The 18,089-nt window shown below is 40.8% G+C and overlaps 1 protein-coding gene across 2 annotated transcripts in view; it reads left to right on the top strand.

The window, feature by feature from the left end:
* Positions 1-1,770: 1,770 nt before the first annotated feature.
* Positions 1,771-18,089, top strand: part of nsd1b (nuclear receptor binding SET domain protein 1b) — a gene marked incomplete at its 5' end in the record, with an annotated part of 31,915 nt that continues 15,596 nt past the window's right edge. The window contains 9 exon segments of one of the 2 annotated variants that reach the window (XM_012881445.3): positions 1,771-1,946; positions 2,154-5,094; positions 5,906-6,018; positions 6,128-6,383; positions 9,415-9,515; positions 10,388-10,430; positions 11,800-12,035; positions 12,130-12,267; positions 13,775-13,898. In XM_012881445.3, the coding sequence (XP_012736899.3) occupies positions 1,771-1,946; positions 2,154-5,094; positions 5,906-6,018; positions 6,128-6,383; positions 9,415-9,515; positions 10,388-10,430; positions 11,800-12,035; positions 12,130-12,267; positions 13,775-13,898 (4,128 nt within the window). 2 annotated transcript variants of the gene reach the window in all.

The following is an 18,089-nucleotide window of genomic DNA, read 5'->3' as shown; positions in this document are numbered from 1 at the left end:
TTTTTGCAGTGCGTGTCTCCTTCTTGTCTATTGGCTGTCCGGCAGATTACGAAATCTTATTTTCACAAGCCTTTTGTTTTAAAATGGTAGTGATTTTAGACCGGAGGCCAGACCAGTACGTAGTGAAATCCATCTTTTTTTAACCAAGAGGCGGTGGCCAAAACATGATTTCAAAACCGTAATTCAATGCCTTTATTACAACTCAGCTGGGTTATTATGTAATTCTTTGCACATCAGAATTAGTAAGTCATCCTTATTCAGTTGGTGCAAAACTCTGCAGCACAACCTTTAACTGGAACAGAGAAAGCATATTTACTGAAGTTTTATCCTCTGCACTGGTTGGCCTGTCTGTGTTACAGTTTGTTTTAGAAAACTATTATTTGCTATTAAAGGGGGACATGTCTTTTAGGTTCTTCATGTTACATTTTAATCATTCAGTTGTGGTTATATCTGGTGGAACTGCAATGCTTTGGTCTGAATTCCTTGTTAATGTTTGCCCCACCGTCCCTCTTTACCCATTTTCTGAGATTCACTCATTTTGGTGCCATCTCTATAAGGAGGCACTTCAAACCCCACCCCCTCTCCAGGTTACAGAGCCTTCCACCCCACCTCAGTCTGTCATTTTTGTTTTTTTGGTATGCTGCGGGACAGCGTAATGTATTGTGTGGGTTAAAGTCCCTAGAACCAAACATTTTCACTTATCCACTGGTATCTTCGGCATCCTTCAGCTTGGACTACATAATCACAGCAATAAATAAAAATGGCAGATTTTTTAAATTGGTAAGCCAGAAGTCTATAACCTTGTTTAGCAGCTCAACAGCAAATACTGTGACCTTATTGGTTATAAATCATGACAGAGAGCACAGAAAGTTGAACAGCTTGAAAAATATGACCCAAATAGAGTATAAAGATATCTACACAACACCTGGAGAGACTAGATTAAACGTTTCTGCCTTCCTGAAGGCTCCACACTGCAAAAACAAAACTAAAAATAAGTCGTATTTTCTTAAAATGAGTGTATTTGTCCTTGATTTGAGCAGGCAAATAAGATGATTTGCCAATGGAATAAGATTTTTGCACTTAAAATGGGAACAACTCATCTCCGTCATCTTATTTCAAGTGCAGGAAATCTAATTATCTTATTTTAGGGATCAAAATACTCATTCCATTGGCAGATAATCTTATTTACCTGCTCAAATCAAGGACAAATACAGTAAATTCAAGAAAATGTGACTTACTTTTAGTTCCATTTTTGCAGTGCAGGTACACAACACAATGTATTTAAGGGATGAATAAGGGGATTTTGCCTGATATGTCCCCTTTAAGTCTTTAAATGGTCTTGCCCCTCCCTACCTCTCTGAGCTATTGCGCCTGCACTCCCCTTCTCGGTCCCTCAGATCAGCGGACCAGCTGTTGCTGGAGGTGCCAAGGACACGGCAGAAGCTCAGTGGAGTTCACACTTTTGCTGTTGCAGCTCCCAAATTATGTAGCACTTTGCTGCTGCAAACTAGAAAAGCTCCTACCATTGGCATTTTTAAATCTGCTTTTAAAACCCATCTCTTCTCTTTGGCTTTTGACCAAGTATAAGTTGTTAATTAAATTTTAATTTTCATTCTGTCAATGTCACGTTTTATAGTTGTTGATTGACCTTGGTTGATATGTTTTATCCATATTTCAGTAGCTTAGTTAATGCATGAGTACACCTTCTTGGTGTTGTTGTTGTAATTTCCATTTCATAATATAATACCTAATTATTTCTTTCTTTTTTAGAGCCCTGTGACAGGCATTGTCGGCTCTACCATGTCCGGACCTTTGGGGACCCAAAGGAACTTGTATGGGTGGAGGAAAAATCAACTCACACGTTCCATGGAGGCTTTGAATTTGACCAACTGCTTCTTTTGCGTCGAAGGAGCAAACAAAGAGAGAAGAACAACAAAAAAAACACTGTAATTGTTAAATTGTGAATTACTGCATGATGCTTGCATAGTCTGATGAAAGGTTGGTCCTTCACATTACTGTGAAATGAGTAACTGTCATCTAAGACGTTAAAAGGAATGTATGACTGCCAAGAACAACATGGAAAAAAATAGCACATTGTTTTATGTACATAAATCTGTGCAGATATTAAGCATATTTTTCTTATCTCACTACAGATTGCTAAGCGTTTTCAGCTTTCTTGGAAATCCGGTGTGGCGGAGGCTGAATCGGTTGTATCTGGGCGACCCAAGATGACTTCCTCCTTGGCTTCATTCATAGACCAAGCCTTATCCTGTAGTCCCCCACCAGCAGAAGAGAAGAAGCCCCATTCAGACGTTCCTTTGCCCACTTTGCCCGTTTCCACTGTTTCTGAACCATTGCACTTAACAAATCAATCCACTTTGTCTACGGTTACAACTCAGACAAAACCAAGCACTTTAAAGAAAGCTTCTAACAAGAAGAAGCAAAGAAAACCCCCTAAGGACAATGGGAGTAAAAACTCCAGAAAGACGTTGCATTGTAGTCCTGACCAACCTTATAGAGATAACAGAGAGTGCCCTTACTCTGATCTTGACTCAGTCCCTAAGATTTTGTGTCCTAAAGCACTTGAACGTCAGCCAAAGCTACTTCCATCTCAGCCGTCCGTGGCAGTAGTCAAAGAGCTAAAGAAACAACCTGAGATCCAGACTGGTCTTTGGTTTAGTAAATCAGGCAAGGACAGGCGACCTAAAACGACCAGTCCAGTACCGGACCGGTCTCTCTTTAGTAAGGGTCCCTGTAAGAAAAAGCACTTATCCACAGTTAATAAGAAGGCGCAAATTCCTTCTGCCTCATTGATTGGCTCCAGTGACCAGGTTGCACTGACAGACAAGAAGAAGTCAACAGATAATGGTCCAGTACTTGAGCAGTCAGTACCTGAGAAATGTAGAACCACTGAGGCCAACCCTGTCGATAGAAGTGGCAGTCCTGTTGAACAGTCAGAATCTTTGGACAAACAAAACACCCAGTTGTCAATTGACAGCGCTTGCTCCAAAGGTCAACAGTCACCCGAGGCCATCACAACCCCTTCAAGCAGTTCATCAGACAGCCCAGGGGCTAAAGAAGACTTGCATCCCTCAGAGAAAGTCAGTTTTAATGACCATTCAGGTTCTTTAGAGAGTGTAAAGTGTGTAAGTCAAACTGAACTTTCCGTCATCACGGCTACTAAAGAGCTTAATGTAACTGAAACACTTTCTGACCATGAGAAGGAAACCCAGGAGGCTTTGGTGTCCTGTTTAGAAGTTGAAACAAGTGATCCAGGCTCCAGCTTAGAAGAGGAAACAAACCTGGTCACCCAACGCAGACTGCCGTTTGTGAAACTGATACGAGAGGAGGTAGAAGATAAGAATCATGACAACTCCAGCTCGACAGATTCTCCCACTGACCAAAGCGAATGCAAAGAGCAAGAGAAGACATCGGACACTGACGTGAATCAAGGAAACGCTAATAAATCAAACTCGATTGGTAGTGAAGCCGATGCCTCCATGGATCAAACGGCATCCTCAGAGTCCATTAAGGTGTCGGTCAAGAAGTTAAAAGCTAGAAGTGAGTCTGGCCTACTTCGGCTCTCATCTGAGTCACCGCCTGGAGATAATGACGTGGCTTCCATGAAATCTTCTGACGAGTTAAGTAGCCCAGAAGTAGAACGGATATTGGTGTCAAATGTTAGCCCAAAAAGTATGGCTACCTTAGCGTCCAGTGAATCAGACAGCTCAGAATGTAAGAAAAGATCCTCTGACCAGTCAGGCAATACAGAGGAAAACCTCTCACCGATTAAAGCTACGGCTTCTCCATCTAGAAATTCCCACGTCTCTAAAAGTATGTCTCTTCCAAAACCCCAAAAAGCTGTTCACAAACTGAAGCAGGTTAAAGAAGTTAAGAAAGTCCTGAAAGAGCAGCCGGCCCATCTTCCGGCCAGCAATCGGCTGATGACTCGAGCACTCATGGCCTTGCGAGAGGTAGACCAGAAGAAGCGTAAAAAAGCCCAGCAAGAGATTGAACAAAGTAAGCTGCTGAACCCTGTGGAGAAAGTTGAGGATCTCACGTGGAAACCAGAACCCAAAGTTGATATTTGCACTAATGTAAAAAATCTCAAATCTAATCACATTGACAATGGTGAGTGTGATCAAGGCACCTTTTCTAGATGTAGCTCCCCTTCATTACTGTTCTCTGATTCAGATGATCTTGAGGCTGATGTCAAAAGTGAAGAGGAAGACCTTTCGGTTTCTTCGACTCCCCCGATGGACTTCATACCCCTTACTTCTAAAATAAAGGCGAAGCAGGAAGATCAGCCCCCTACAATACAATCTTCACCTCCTTCACCGTTCTCCTTCATGAAAACCTTTAAGAATGTTAAGGAGGTCTCCTTTCAATCTTTATCGAATGGTAGCGATGGGAAACCAGTCAGCTTCAAGTCTGACCCAAAATACCAGTTCAGCACTTTTCTTATGATGTTGAAGGACTTGCACGACACCAGAGAGCGAGATGGCACGCCCCTGGAGTTAAACATTGGGCCACCCAGTGCACATGTGAAGGAGGAGCCTTTGGTGATACCACCCAAGGCTTCGCTGGAAGGACAAGGTCAAAAAACTGAATGTGTTCCTCGCACAACCGATTCAATCCCAGACAAAAGTGTGGTTGCACAAAACGGATGTGGTACGGGTCAGAAACCCAAGAGGCCCTATAACAGAAGGAGCAGCGTCCATTGGCTGAAAAAGAAAACCAATCGCAGGGTGCCTTTTCCCTCTGCCAGGTCTGGGCCTGGTTTTCCAGGACTTGAGGCAGCAACAGCAATGGCTCCCTGGCCTGAAGTGGACCTCTCCACAAAAATGCTGGATGTACAAAGCGGCAGCGGCTGGAAGAGCAAGGCTGGTGTTGGTGAATGCCTGGGAGGTCAAGAGGAGGCGCCGGAGGGGAGGTGGAAGAGATTAAAGGGCAGTCAACAGATTACTGTGCCTTTCGAAAAGAGGGAAGGTCCTACGCTCACCCCGGAACAGTCGACCAGGCTTACCGGAGACGGCTCGAAGAATAAGAAAAGCTGGATTCATAAACCTGGGGAAGATGACAAGGCTTCAGCAGGTAAAGAGAGTCGTTCCAGTCCTCCCTCACAAAACAAGTAATGACTGAAGGTTGCCATTTTCTGCAGCATGATCTAGTGTCTACCATATAATAAACCAAACACGACACGACGACTGATGCCTTCCTGCCAATGGAGCTGAGCGAGTGATAAACACTGCCACAGTGTTACGTAATGTTGTTTGGCAGACAGAATTAAATGTTCTAACACGTCAACACTCAGAAGACCTATAATGTAAATGCAGAATGACTGGTTATGTGCATCATAACAGAAGATTAAAGGGAGGGTCAACGAGCAAAACATGATAGCTAAGTTTCTATCTGACGTTAACAACAGGAAGACTTTGGATGAATGCTTGTTCTAGACTCTGTTATTGGCCCATTTTGGTTAAGCCTGTGCAAATTGTAGCCTCGGATTTCTGTTCTTGGCTGACAAGAGTGGCGCCCAGTGTGGTCTTCTGCAGCTGTAGCCCGTCTGCTTCAAGCTTCGACATGTTGTGCATTGAGCGGTGATACTCCTCATGCCTGCGTCCCCACAGCTGCCACTGTTTTGACTATTCTTTGTAAACTAGAGACGATCTAGCACTAAAAGTCAGCAGTTTTTTGAATAGTCTGACCCAACGCGTCAACGTAAATCAAATTCCCTGTCTATTCTGATCCTTGGTTTGATCTTCAGCAAGTAGTCTTCACTGCAACTACATTGGTCCCATGTGATTTGTTGATTTACTACCTAATGAAATTGCGAATGAGTGTTGATCCACATCCACGAGGATCTTTTTAAGTGATTTCCTTATCTTAATTTTTTTAAATTCAGAACAAAAGCGAGTACGAAAACCCAGCAAGCGATTGCTTGAATGGACTGAGGAGTACAACCACATTTTCTCCACAAAGAAGAAACCCAAAAAGCCTCTCCAGTTGATGGATAAGGTATAAATTACGCAGCGCGAGCTCCGTTCTATCATTATAGTCGTTATGTTACCACATTTAAGTTCTTGAAATCGAATGTCGTACTCACAATCTTTGTTTTTACCGTCAGGCCAACGATTCTGTTACTTCACTTACTGATCTGCCGGACTTGGACAAGAACCTACCCGACAGCTCGTCTTCCTCCTTACTTCCTGAAATACTGACGCCGCCCCCCGAAGAACCCGCTCCAACGACACCTTCAGAAGTTCAGATTCCCAAAGCAGAAAACCCGCCGGCACAAGAGATGCCGGTGCTTTCCGTAGACTCCCTAACTCCTCCTCCTGAAGCTGAACCTTCGCTGACAGCAGGCCTCATCAAAGACAACAGTAAGACACCAACGACAATTCTCCTTTTTATAAATCATAACACATTTGTTGAACTGTTGCTGCAACAACGATAAAATATTTGTGTGACCATGTCTTTCTTCTACATCTTTATGGAGTAATTTTGGACACTTTTCACAGCATGTCTTTAGTTCTTTGAGGTGTAAAATCATTTGTTTAAGTTCTCTTTAGGTCCAGGATTTGAAGTGAGACGAGGATTTGCTTCGTACTGGTTTATTTAAACTCTTTTAAGCCAAAATTATGTTTTTTTTCTTGTGCTGATGGGATTTCGTACAGTAATCAGTGTAGGCCAGGGGTGTCAAACTCATTTTGGTTTAGGGGCCGCATTCAGCTTAATCTGATCTCAAGAGGGCCACACAAGTAAACTCATTGCAAGATTAAATAGAACTAATAAAAGTGGACTTGTTGTTGATTTTTATATTAAATGAATTTCACTTTTACACAATATATTATGAATAACCTTAGCGTTTTTAGGAAAAGTATGTTGAAATTGAACAATACTTTTACTCAGTTAAACATTTACTTGAGCATTATGCATAAGAACTGATCACAGTGATTGTACAATGTTGAAAAACATTTATTCACATTTTTTGGAACTTAAAAACACTGTCCTGCATGACAAAATACATCAAACAGATAAAAATTAACAAATGATTTAAAATCTATTTTCCACATCTGAAGCTCAGTGCTACCATCTGCTGATTAAAACACAGCGCCCCTCGTGGACAATATAGGAACTGCAGCTTTTCAATTAAACGAAGTACATGTTCTTTTCAATAACTGTTTTGTCATTCTCTTCTTTTATCTCCTCTTTCTTTGACCTTTTCTTTTTTTCTTCTTGTTCTTCCTTTCCTCTCCTGCTTTCCCATTGTAGTATCCATATCATTTGAGATATTCCCCGCATGAATCATAATAAAACTATTCACATTCATAAATCAAGTGGAGCACTATGGCAAAAGCAGTACTGCTCCACTTGTGAAAGTGAAATCTGACTTTCACAATTGGAGCAAAAGATTTTTTATTTTATTTTTTTTTTGAATAATGATAATGCATTTAGCCACCGGGACGGACTAAATTGTTTGGCGGGCCGGAACCGACCCGCGGGCCATATGTTTGACACCCCTGGTTAGGGTGTTTGCTTTACGAAGGTCTCTATGGTCAACGCGTTGCCAAATCATCACTGTTCCTCCACCGTGCTTGAATGTTAGTATGAGGTTTTTCTCTAGACATGTCATCGTGTATCGTGGCTCTACATCAGCTCTACATCAATTTGTTTAAAGCTTTGTTTTTGAGGTCATGATTTTTATTTAGATGCAACCGTGCAAATCCCGGTGGTGCTGCTTTATTCCTGCTAGAGGGAGGACATTTTCTTCTCTGCACTTTTGATAAACCTTGTTCAATCTTTCTCTAATCAACCTTCATGGCAAGTTAATGACATTGCTGGACTTTAACATTTACAATGGCAATTTAGTCCTGCATAGTATTTTATTTTTATTTAACCTTTAGTAACCAGGAATGTCCCATTGAGATTAAGAACGTCTTTTCCTGGCCAGTCTGAGATGGCGTGCATGGGGAGGGTTATGCTTGGACGGTTGCAGGTTCTGAGCTAGGGTTTGAGGCAGACCCAGAAATTAAAGACCGTTAATCCCCTCTGGCCCAGGAAAACCTTGGGATCCCCTATAACGGGCTGGAGAGAGTCACTGGGGAGAGGGAGGAACTTGAGCCTTGAGCCTGATCTCACATATGTGGTAAATGGTAAATTAATTGATGAATGTTTCCCACAAAGAATGACAGATTTTTTTATCTGTGCACTCCAGTAAACATTCAAAACCTGTGCATATATTCAGGTGATCTAAAATATATTTTTAATTGTGCTCTACAACACGGTGGCTACCACAGACTCTGTTAAATGGCTCGTACTTGTATAGCGCTTTAACCAGTCTGGCAAACTCCAAAACGCTTCACACTACAGTCAGAGCGGGGATCAAACTCGCAACCCGCCAATTGCAGGACGAACTCCATAACTTCTGCGCCACCAATGCGCAGAGGTTACTATAGTAATTGTTAATTACTATGGCGGCAGTAGAGAGGAATTTTGTTACACCTTCGTTCTTCATTTTATTGTTAAATAACATTAAAAATTACTTCACCTTTTACCTAATAACCAACTTTAGAAAAATGGCACCAAAGTTGCACCCTGAGGGGCGGGGCTAAGTAGGGTAGGGGTTGAATGGGGGCTGTGGTTAGGATGAGGGAAAGTGACGTCTTTAGACATGGAGTAACCAGGGTGACGCTGGTGGATTAGCCACCGTTCGTCTTTTGATGTGGAGAAATTTTCGTCACCTGAGGTTGAGGGAGGATTTGTGGAGTCCAGCGGGTCTGAGCCTAATCAGTTTGAGCTGCTGGTTCAAGGCGATGACCTGAAGCCGAGGCTACTGAGGCAGTGGAGGACTGGATGGGCGCAGTTTCTAAGTGATAAAGTGATGTTAGCAGCGTCGTTGCTAACATGGCTAACACATTCAAAGCCGAAACAAACGGTTAACATGATGGATCAATGCTCGTCATCCCATCTCCAGAGTCTGACTCGGCACGCATGTCTGACTTAGATGCTTTTATACCTAAGATTACAAAACCATGTACAGTTTGAACCAATGGGAAAGTTCAACTGCAGTACCCACCATTCAACCCTAAGGGGCAGCACTGAGACGGTTTTAAGACAAATATTGCAAAATGTAAAAATAAAAAAGAAATGCCCTGTAACATTAAGTTAGCACCTTAAGGCCTAGTTTATACAGTTTAGCTGCAAAAAAAGTTGATTTTGGGGTGAGTTAAACTTTATTTGTGAGCTATGAGCTTGGTTGAGTGTAGATCAGTTTACCTAGATAAAATAAATGATGCTCCTCTTGCATTTCATTTCAGCCTTGTGTTGCACCAGTCCTGCAGATTGGTCTGCGATCTGCATTTGGTCAGAAGCCCTTTTCTGACCGTCTCTTTTTTAATCTTTGACTCACAGAAGTTGCTCCTGTGCTTGAAAAGAAGCGGAAGAGGAAGCCCACTCAGAAGATCCTGGAGTACTGTCTGGAGGCCGAGGCATCTACAGTCCCAAAGAAGAAGGTACATCAACACATATCTGCTGTATCGCGGTAGAAACGTGTAGACTCGTTGCACTACTCATTAAAATCCTCAGATCTTTGACACGGAGCCTTGATTCTGAGCCTTCATCTGCTCTTAGCTTCCCACATCTTATCACGGATATTCCCAAAGGATTTTACCATGACTGGTGTGTTTTCTTTCACCGCCCTGTAACTCAACACTTCAGGGTGGAAACAAAAACATCACCTGAGGTCCTTCCAGTGACACAAGCCGGTCAGACGTCTTCCAGCAGCTCATGTTTATTTTAGATTAACTAACCCCACATATTAAGAACGACTCCTTGAAGTAGCAGTAAGCAAAAAAAAAAAGATCTTTGCTCCTCTAAGATTTCAACTTATTTGAACTGTTTGTCTTTTAGTCTCTCGCTCCGACCAGCTCAATTATTCAAGTGAATTTAGAGAAGATTGTATCAAAAGACATAAAACATTTATTTTGTTTTAAAGGTACTTTTAATTTCCCCTCACAAATGGCACCAGAGCTACCAGAAATAAATAAGAAACAAACCCTTTTTTAGAAAGGAAACATGAGGCCTGGTGCTTTAGAGCTAAAGTCACCACAGACAAAATAATGCAGTTCAGTTATAAGTAAAAACAAAAACCTGGTAGGGAAAGAAAACAGGAAGCATTTTATTGTTTCTCTTGTATTGAGATATTTCCTGTCTGATCAGAACAAGAACTCAGATATTTGCTCTATCCTAACCAGTCTTTTTTGATCTTCTCTAAAGTGTTTACGTTTATATTAAATGTCTGTAAGCGTGTGAACGTCAGATTCCTTGTTTGTGCACAAACCTGGCCGACACAGCTGATTCTGATCATCTTTATGTTTTATTTCAGATGAGAGCGCTGAAGACAAATTCAAATGCTGCACCTCTGCCAGGTCAGTGAAATGCCTTTTAACGAAATGTTAGTCAGTAATGTCCAATAATGTTCATTTATACAGAATCCCATGTCCTTCCCTGGTTTAAAAAACCTTGATATGTTTATTGTCATTTAGTCGTGTAATCTCAGAATGAAAATTTTATAAATATCCAACTGTTAATATGAGTGGATCCATTCAGTGATTAAAAAATCCTACAATAATAAATTATTTTAAGTTTCTTAATAGCAAATTCTATAAAATGTACTCAAAGCATGTTAGCTGTTTCTATTTTACCTGAATAGAATCAACGTGTCTCAATTTATTTAGTAATCCACGACGTTCTGTTTCTCTGGGCTTTAAATATGACGCGGCACAGACCAGCGTCTCTGATTCACTCTTCAAAATGGGAAATGCAGGAGAACATGCCATTGAATTAGGACAAATGTGTCAGAAATGGCTCCAAGAATGCAGCTGCAGTCAGAGCAACAACAAAAGGGCTTCAAATAGGGCTGGACGATATAGAAAAAAAAAGCATAGATAAAACAGAATTCAGCTTGATCGATATAGATAATTATCAAAAAATTTGAAAAACATATTTTGAGTGCAACCCTGGCCATTTTATGCTGTTGCTTAGCGACCTATTTATAGACGGAGAACATAAACAATGAATTCAAACACAACCCTTCATTCAACCAACTTTTCACCAAAACTTTTTTAAAGTTTTTAAAAAGGAAAAAAAGAAAAAGAACGCCTGCTCTCTGAACTCTTTCAAGGGGGCGGAGCGTTCCTGGGTCTGCGTTGTGATTGGTTGGGAGGAGGTAATGACTGTAATATTAACCTACATGATAGGTTAGAATGCAAAAGAAAGGAAAACTGTTATTCTATTAACTTTTTATTAATTTACTTCTGTGAATCAATGTATATTGTTATTGAATTATCGTCCTGCCCTGGCTTCAAACAGCTGGAAGTGTGGCAAAGGGGCGGAATGAGGACCCACAATGAGCAGCATGGTAGAGGAGGTAACATAAAAGCTCATCGTTAGAGAACTGCAGCCATCTTGGCGTCTCAATGCAAATTTATTCTAAGGCTTTTGTACCGGACTTTACCAGAAGTGCCAATAATTGTGCAGGACGCTGTGTATTAGAACTTGTATGTGTAAATATGTGCATTTGTTCAGCTGCGTTTGCCCAACGGTGACATTGCAGGGTTAAAACGTGACGACATTTTAGGGTTTGTATTTACAGGAAAACACCTTTAAACGATTTAAAGCCCCTCTTTAATGGGGTTTTCTAAAGAAATCTGTCAAAAACAAAATTAAAAGAGTATGAAAAAATGGCAAGAATTTACTGGATTTTGGCTGCTGTGTCGTTTGGTGTCTTGTACGCAGATTCTCCTCCGCCGCCTTCTAAATCCAAGACCAAACCCCTTCCAGCGTCCCCACCAGTCTGCGAGCTCACCACCTGCACACCCGCACCCTCCATTCAGACTCAAACCCCTCCTGCACCGCCCGCCCCGGCGTCCAGCCTGCCCGAACCTGAACAGGTGGAGACAACACCTGCAGAGGCGTCTCAGTCGGACGACAACAGCCTCCAGGAGGACACCAAGGACTCCGCAGAGTCCGAGGTGAGCGCACCTTTATTTTAGGTCGTAAAATCCTCCGCTGTCTAAAGGTGATAACTAAGAAAAAAAAAGAAACTTCTTTGTGGTGCATTTGCAGGATGAGAAGTTTGCGCCGGAGCACAGGTTCTCCTCCTTGAAGGACGACCTGTTGCTGTGTGACGACGCCGTTTCACCTGTGAGGAAGATCATAGGTGACCGAGGAGGGCCAGCCTCCATGAAGGAGAACGTGTGCCAGGTAAGCCTCCTGGAAAAGGTATATGGACCTTATGGAGCTGTCACATGAGATTCTCAGTCATCCAGGTCATGGTCATTAAAAAAAAAAAGGAAAAAAAACAAAGCAACTGGACTTGTTTTTCGTAGTTGAAGACGTTTCGCTTCCTCTCCAGGAAGCTTTCTCAATTCAAAAAGTCTGGAGTAATGTGGAGTACCAAGCTTTATACTACTATATAGCTTGTTATATAGCTTGTATATATAGTTAGAGGAGTGGACCAGTTTCGGTTCAATCTGCTGGCTTAATGGCTTTAACAACCGCCCATTACTAAGGGGGTGGACCTGTCTCTGTTGAATTTGCATGTTATCTAAGTCATTACAAGGCTTTTGTTGGGCCAGTAGTATAAAGCTTGATGCTCATCATTACTCCAGACTTTTTGAATTGAGAAAGCTTCCTGGAGAGGAAGTGAAAGGTCTTCAACTACGGAAAACAAGTCCAGTTGCTTTGTTTTTTATTTTATTTTTTTGGAATTTTTTGAGAGTTCTAGGTACTTAAGCCACAACATGACGGTTCATATTTAAAGTGAAATGTCTTTTACTTTAACCTGCCTCCAAGGAAGTAGATAGACAACCCCATCAAGAAGACCAAACTATTTGATTGGTTGATTGATTGATTGATTGATTGATTGATTGATTGATTGATTGATGTGAGAGCTCAGGTCTCATTAGCTATGTTTACATGCACAAAATTTCACCATTGGATTAAAATGTATTCGGATTAAATAATCAGATTGTACCGTTTATATGGGGATACTAGCAATTAATACGATCATAATGTGCGTTTTTATGCACCTGTTTTTATTCATAATAGAACCACTTTGACATGCGCAGTTATGAAATTCTCCTAAAAAAAACACAGAGGAAGAACAAGTACTTCCGTCTTTGCTGAACAACAACAAAAATCAAACAAAGCAGGATTATACGAGTTCGTTTGGCACCCAGGCTGGACTTGCATCAAGTTCTAATTATGGTTGAAACTTTAATGAGTAAAGCAAAAAATTTTGAGCTCTTTTATTTTGTCGAACAGAAAGGTTGTATAAGGAGCCCCGACAGTTTTGCTTTCCAACGTATTTCTGCCACTGAGCAACGCGTAAATACGTCACGATTACGTCGGGTTCTTTACTTTTTAAGTGTTGTTGGCTATAGGAGATAGGCAGCTTTAGATAGTTAGCTATTTTCCTGTTCCCATTTCCCATTTATAAGGATTTTGTTCTCTTGTTTTCCCCATTTTTATAGAGTAGCCAAAATAAACGGATCTCTTATTTGATGTCATGTTTGGAAACAAGAAAAACAAGCTACTCTAACATCTTGATTGACTTAAAAAATGCTTTAAAAAGCCTCTTTTAGATTATTTTAATGGGAATATTTATGGGTTCCAAAAAGACAATGTAAGCCAACCACAAAAAAAGCATTTTTTTTATTAAATTTTTTTTTTCCGCTGCTCTGATTCTAGCTTGAATTTTCTTTTTCAGGTGTGTGAGAAGACGGGGGAGCTGCTGCTCTGCGAGGGTCAGTGTTGCGGAGCTTTTCACCTGGCCTGCATCTCTCTTGCCGAGGCGCCAAAAGGGAAGTTTGTCTGCCCAGAGTGCAAGTCAGGTGGGTCTGTTTCGTTTCTACTGAACAGACCCGCAGCATCACACATCCTCCTAACGGGGAGTGTTAGGTAAATGGTGTTAAGGTCAAAACCCGGGATCTGGACAATGCTTTTTCCAACCGTTCACATGAGTTGCTATGTTTGTTTTTCGAGGGCTGTATCATAGGCAGAAATTAGTTGTTTCAAAAATACATTTCATAATAAACTGTAAATGTGTTTTTTTTCCTATCTGCTGTTGATGCAAATAATGATCTTTTAGGAAAACAATAGTATAAAGAAAGGAAAAAAGTATTTCCTTGTATGTTTAGTCTGATCATGGTAATTCAAGCTGAGAACAGCAGTCTGTTCTCCATTAACTTAATCTTTGACCTCAGGACAGAAAATACTACAGACTACAGCTGCATGGCATTTATTAATTGGAAGATTTGTGCATTGGATTGGGAAAGTTTCTGTTTCTGACACTCGCTGTGACATTTATCAGCTTTCACCTGCGTGAGCTGCAAGCACCAACCTCTGTGAGACCCCCTTCCATCAAGCTGAACGTCTTACTGGCAGGCAAAGTGCGCGTTCATGGCGATCGGAAATAACAACGAACAAAATGCACACAGATGTTGATGTATTGTGCAGCCCTGACTTCCAGATCCATCTATTATTAAAACCTCCATCAGTCTCAGCTTTCCCTTTCCATCGTGAGCCGCCGTCGGTGCACGCGCAAGGATGCTAACGTAGCTGCCCAAACAGTGGCCTTCAAAATAAAACCCTGGGTTTAAACATAACAGCAGTATATGGGGGCTTTGCATGCAGAAGGAACCCTTTATACATTCAATTCAACTTCAAAAGCACTTTATTAAGCCCAGATCTTATATTAAATGTTGTTGAAAGTTATAGAGGCCTCTTCAAAGAGTTGTTGGAGATGCTCTTGACCAGGGACGTGCAGAGACCGTTGGAGGGGCAGGTGCTCAAAGTTAAAAGAGGGCACATGGGGCACGGATTTAAAACGCGATACAGAAACATACCTTGCTATACATCCGGCTGAAATGTACCAACCCATACTATAAAGAATGTAACATGGAATCAAGGGCGTAGGTTTGATTTGAACTTTGATTTGAACTTTAACCCTAGGGACACTTCATTGCTCTGACATCATTGGTCCTACGCAGTATGCATGCTCCTATTTCTTTATGCTTGACTTGAGCGTCAGGGCGCGTTTCTTCTGTCTAAAGAGAAAAGCAGTATTTCTTACTACATTTATACAAATTTTATAAGCATGACACACACTAGATGCTTTTTGTTAATCTGGTGGCCTAGTGGTTAGAGCATTGATCTTGGGTCCCAGAGGTTCTGAGTTCAACTCCCACAGACTACCATTCTGGGTCCCTGAGCAAGACACTTAACCCCGATTGCTCCCCTGGCGCCGCACACTGGCAGCCCACTGCTCACCAAGGGGATGGGTAAAGATGCAGAAGTGAATTTCTCCATTGTGAGATCAATAAAGTTCTATTATTATTATAAAGCAGCGCCCGATCTGATGAACGTTGAATTGAGACTTTTTTCCCACTTTGAAAAAGTTTGCATTTGAACTTACCAGCAACAGAGACCTATCAATTTTTACCATCTGCAACATTCCAAACACATTTCTTACATCATATATCTGAAGAGTAGATAACAGCTTCTCCTTACCTACATCTTCTCAGACAATTAAATTATTTCCCTAACAATAGTGAGTTGTCGATGTTTAAATGTGCAGTAAATCTTAATACATAAGGAGCAAGGAGGACCCAATACTGTACTTTGAGTAAGATTGGTGACACCAAAACTGAATTGTTTCATGAGTGGTTGTCCATTTCATCACTCAATATACTATTGGTATATACTAGTAAGACTAATAAAGAACAGCAGATAAAACTTTAAGATATGTTAAGGCCTATATTAAATTAATTTTACGACAATATCAACAGATTAAATACTTTTTACTTTTTTGGTGTACCAAATTACCCTCGTAATGAAGTAATATTTTATGGATTAAGTCCCTGATGATAAGAATGTCTAGCTCCGCCCCTGGTTTGCACTAATTTACTAATAGACAGTGTGGAAATCTTTGTACAATAAAAGCAATGTAAATAGTGTTCCTCGGTTGTATTTGTCGTAATTCTAATTCTAGAAGTAGAAATAGTGAAATAAATAGCACTATCATTTTGTGAAATCCTAATTACGCTATTATAAATAAGTAAAAGTCTAAACAAAATATAGCAGTTGTTTAGGCAGCATATAGTGTTGTTGTGTTGTATATCATATAAAAGAAATATCACCTGCTATTTATACCTGAACTGCATCAGAGGGTCAACAAAAAAATTAAACAATAATAGCAACGAAATATTGGTAAAAGGGAAACCCTCACCTTTTCTTTTTCAGGCAGCTGTGGCTAAGAATCAGAATTTTTAATAGTCTACAGTCTTTGCTTTTCCATCTTTCCAGCCGGCTTCAGAACTCCAGCCTGGCACAAAATATTTAGTTTTATAAAACAGATTAGGTTTCTGTTGATAAATGCATTATACTTCAGAATTAGATGCTATTTTGAGATGCTAACGCTGGTTACTTACATTTCTCAAGTTCCATAAATCAAAACTCTCTCGCCTGCTTCTTTACAGAACTGCACTCAGCAGCTTTCACCTATTTTACTGCAGATAATTAGTTTCTTAACTGGGACTAGTTCCGTAGCCTAGTATTAATTGTGGTAACCACAGTATTCCTGTATGATAACTGTAAAACTGAAATCTCCGCTCCAAGCAAGCACGCAGACGGACAGACTAAAAAACAGCCAATCAGAAAGAGGGAAGGCGGGATTTAAAGCAGTATAACCAATGACAGTGGAGTTAAACAGCACAGAGCACAGTCAAGTGTGCTGCAGATTTAAAGGGGCAGGACCACTGAGGGCAGGACAGACTGGCCAGCGTGAGGCAGCGGAGCTGGGAGCTGCGAGAGAAAAAGTAGGGCAGAGTGAGGGTACGTTATGTGGATCATGTATTTTTATTATTATTATTATTCTTTTGGACATGCACCATGCACACACACACACCAACAAACACGCACACATAAAAAAAAAAAAAAAAAAAAAAAAAACTGACAAAAGGGCACTTTGGGCACCAAGGAGCAAAGGGGCAGGTGCTCAAGCCCCCTCCGCCCCCCCCTCTGCACGTCCCTGCTCTTGACCACCTAGAGCCAGTAGGGGACATGGAGTGTTGGATATGTTCAGTTCTCAGTCAGTATAATTATAATAATAATAATAATATGTTTAATTTAAAATGCACTTTACATTTCAAAGACATGTCAAAGTGCTACAGAGCAGAGGGCTAAAAACATACCCCTGGTGTAGTACGGAATTAAAAACAGCATTTTACAATCACCGTTAACCGAATGACACAAATAAATTCATAATAATATCAAAAATGTCACTTTTGTTTTATATTTATACGCCGCCAAATTAGGGAAATTTTGGGGAACAGGGGTCAAAGGAGGCTCAGAGCATCACACTGACACTAATTTAGTCATGTTGAAATCAAACCTGAGGGACACAGATGCTGATTTCATCTTCTCTGCAGTATTTTATGTGAGGAGTTTGTGACGAGGGGTTTAAACGTGCCCATTTTGTAAAACTATCCAACACTGCATCCAGTTTGGCGTATAAATTATCCATGTCGTGATTAATTTTTGGCATGAGAGTAGATTAAATCAACAGGCTTCTGGATAATTTACAATATAAAAACCTTCTGCAGCTAAATAGTTGAACAGCAGTGGTGTAAAAACCTTGGAGGATATTAAAACGCTAATTTGGTCAGCTAATGTCTAACTTTCATCAAGTTTCCATCTGAAACTCCTAATATAAAACATCGCTTAAAGATTAGCTGGACATTTATAATCTAAAAAGATTATAATCAGATTTAGGACTTGTCCACCATAAACCATTTCACCCGGGCTCCAGAAAATACTTGCTCTGAAACACTCAGGGAAATATGCTCTTTATCTTCAATTCAATTCAGTTTTATTTATATAGCGCCAATTCATGAAACATGTCATCTCAAGGCACTTTACAAAGTCAAATTCAATCAGATTATACAGATTGGTCAAAAATTTCCTCTCTAAGGGAACCAGTTGATTGCATCAAAGTCTTCACAAGCAGCATTCACTCCTGAAAG

Source organism: Fundulus heteroclitus, chromosome 11, assembly GCF_011125445.2.
Source record: "Fundulus heteroclitus isolate FHET01 chromosome 11, MU-UCD_Fhet_4.1, whole genome shotgun sequence".
Taxonomy (NCBI): Eukaryota; Metazoa; Chordata; class Actinopteri; order Cyprinodontiformes; family Fundulidae; genus Fundulus; species Fundulus heteroclitus.
Note: the sequence above shows the minus strand (reverse complement) of the source record. Positions and strands in the feature narration are given on the sequence as shown.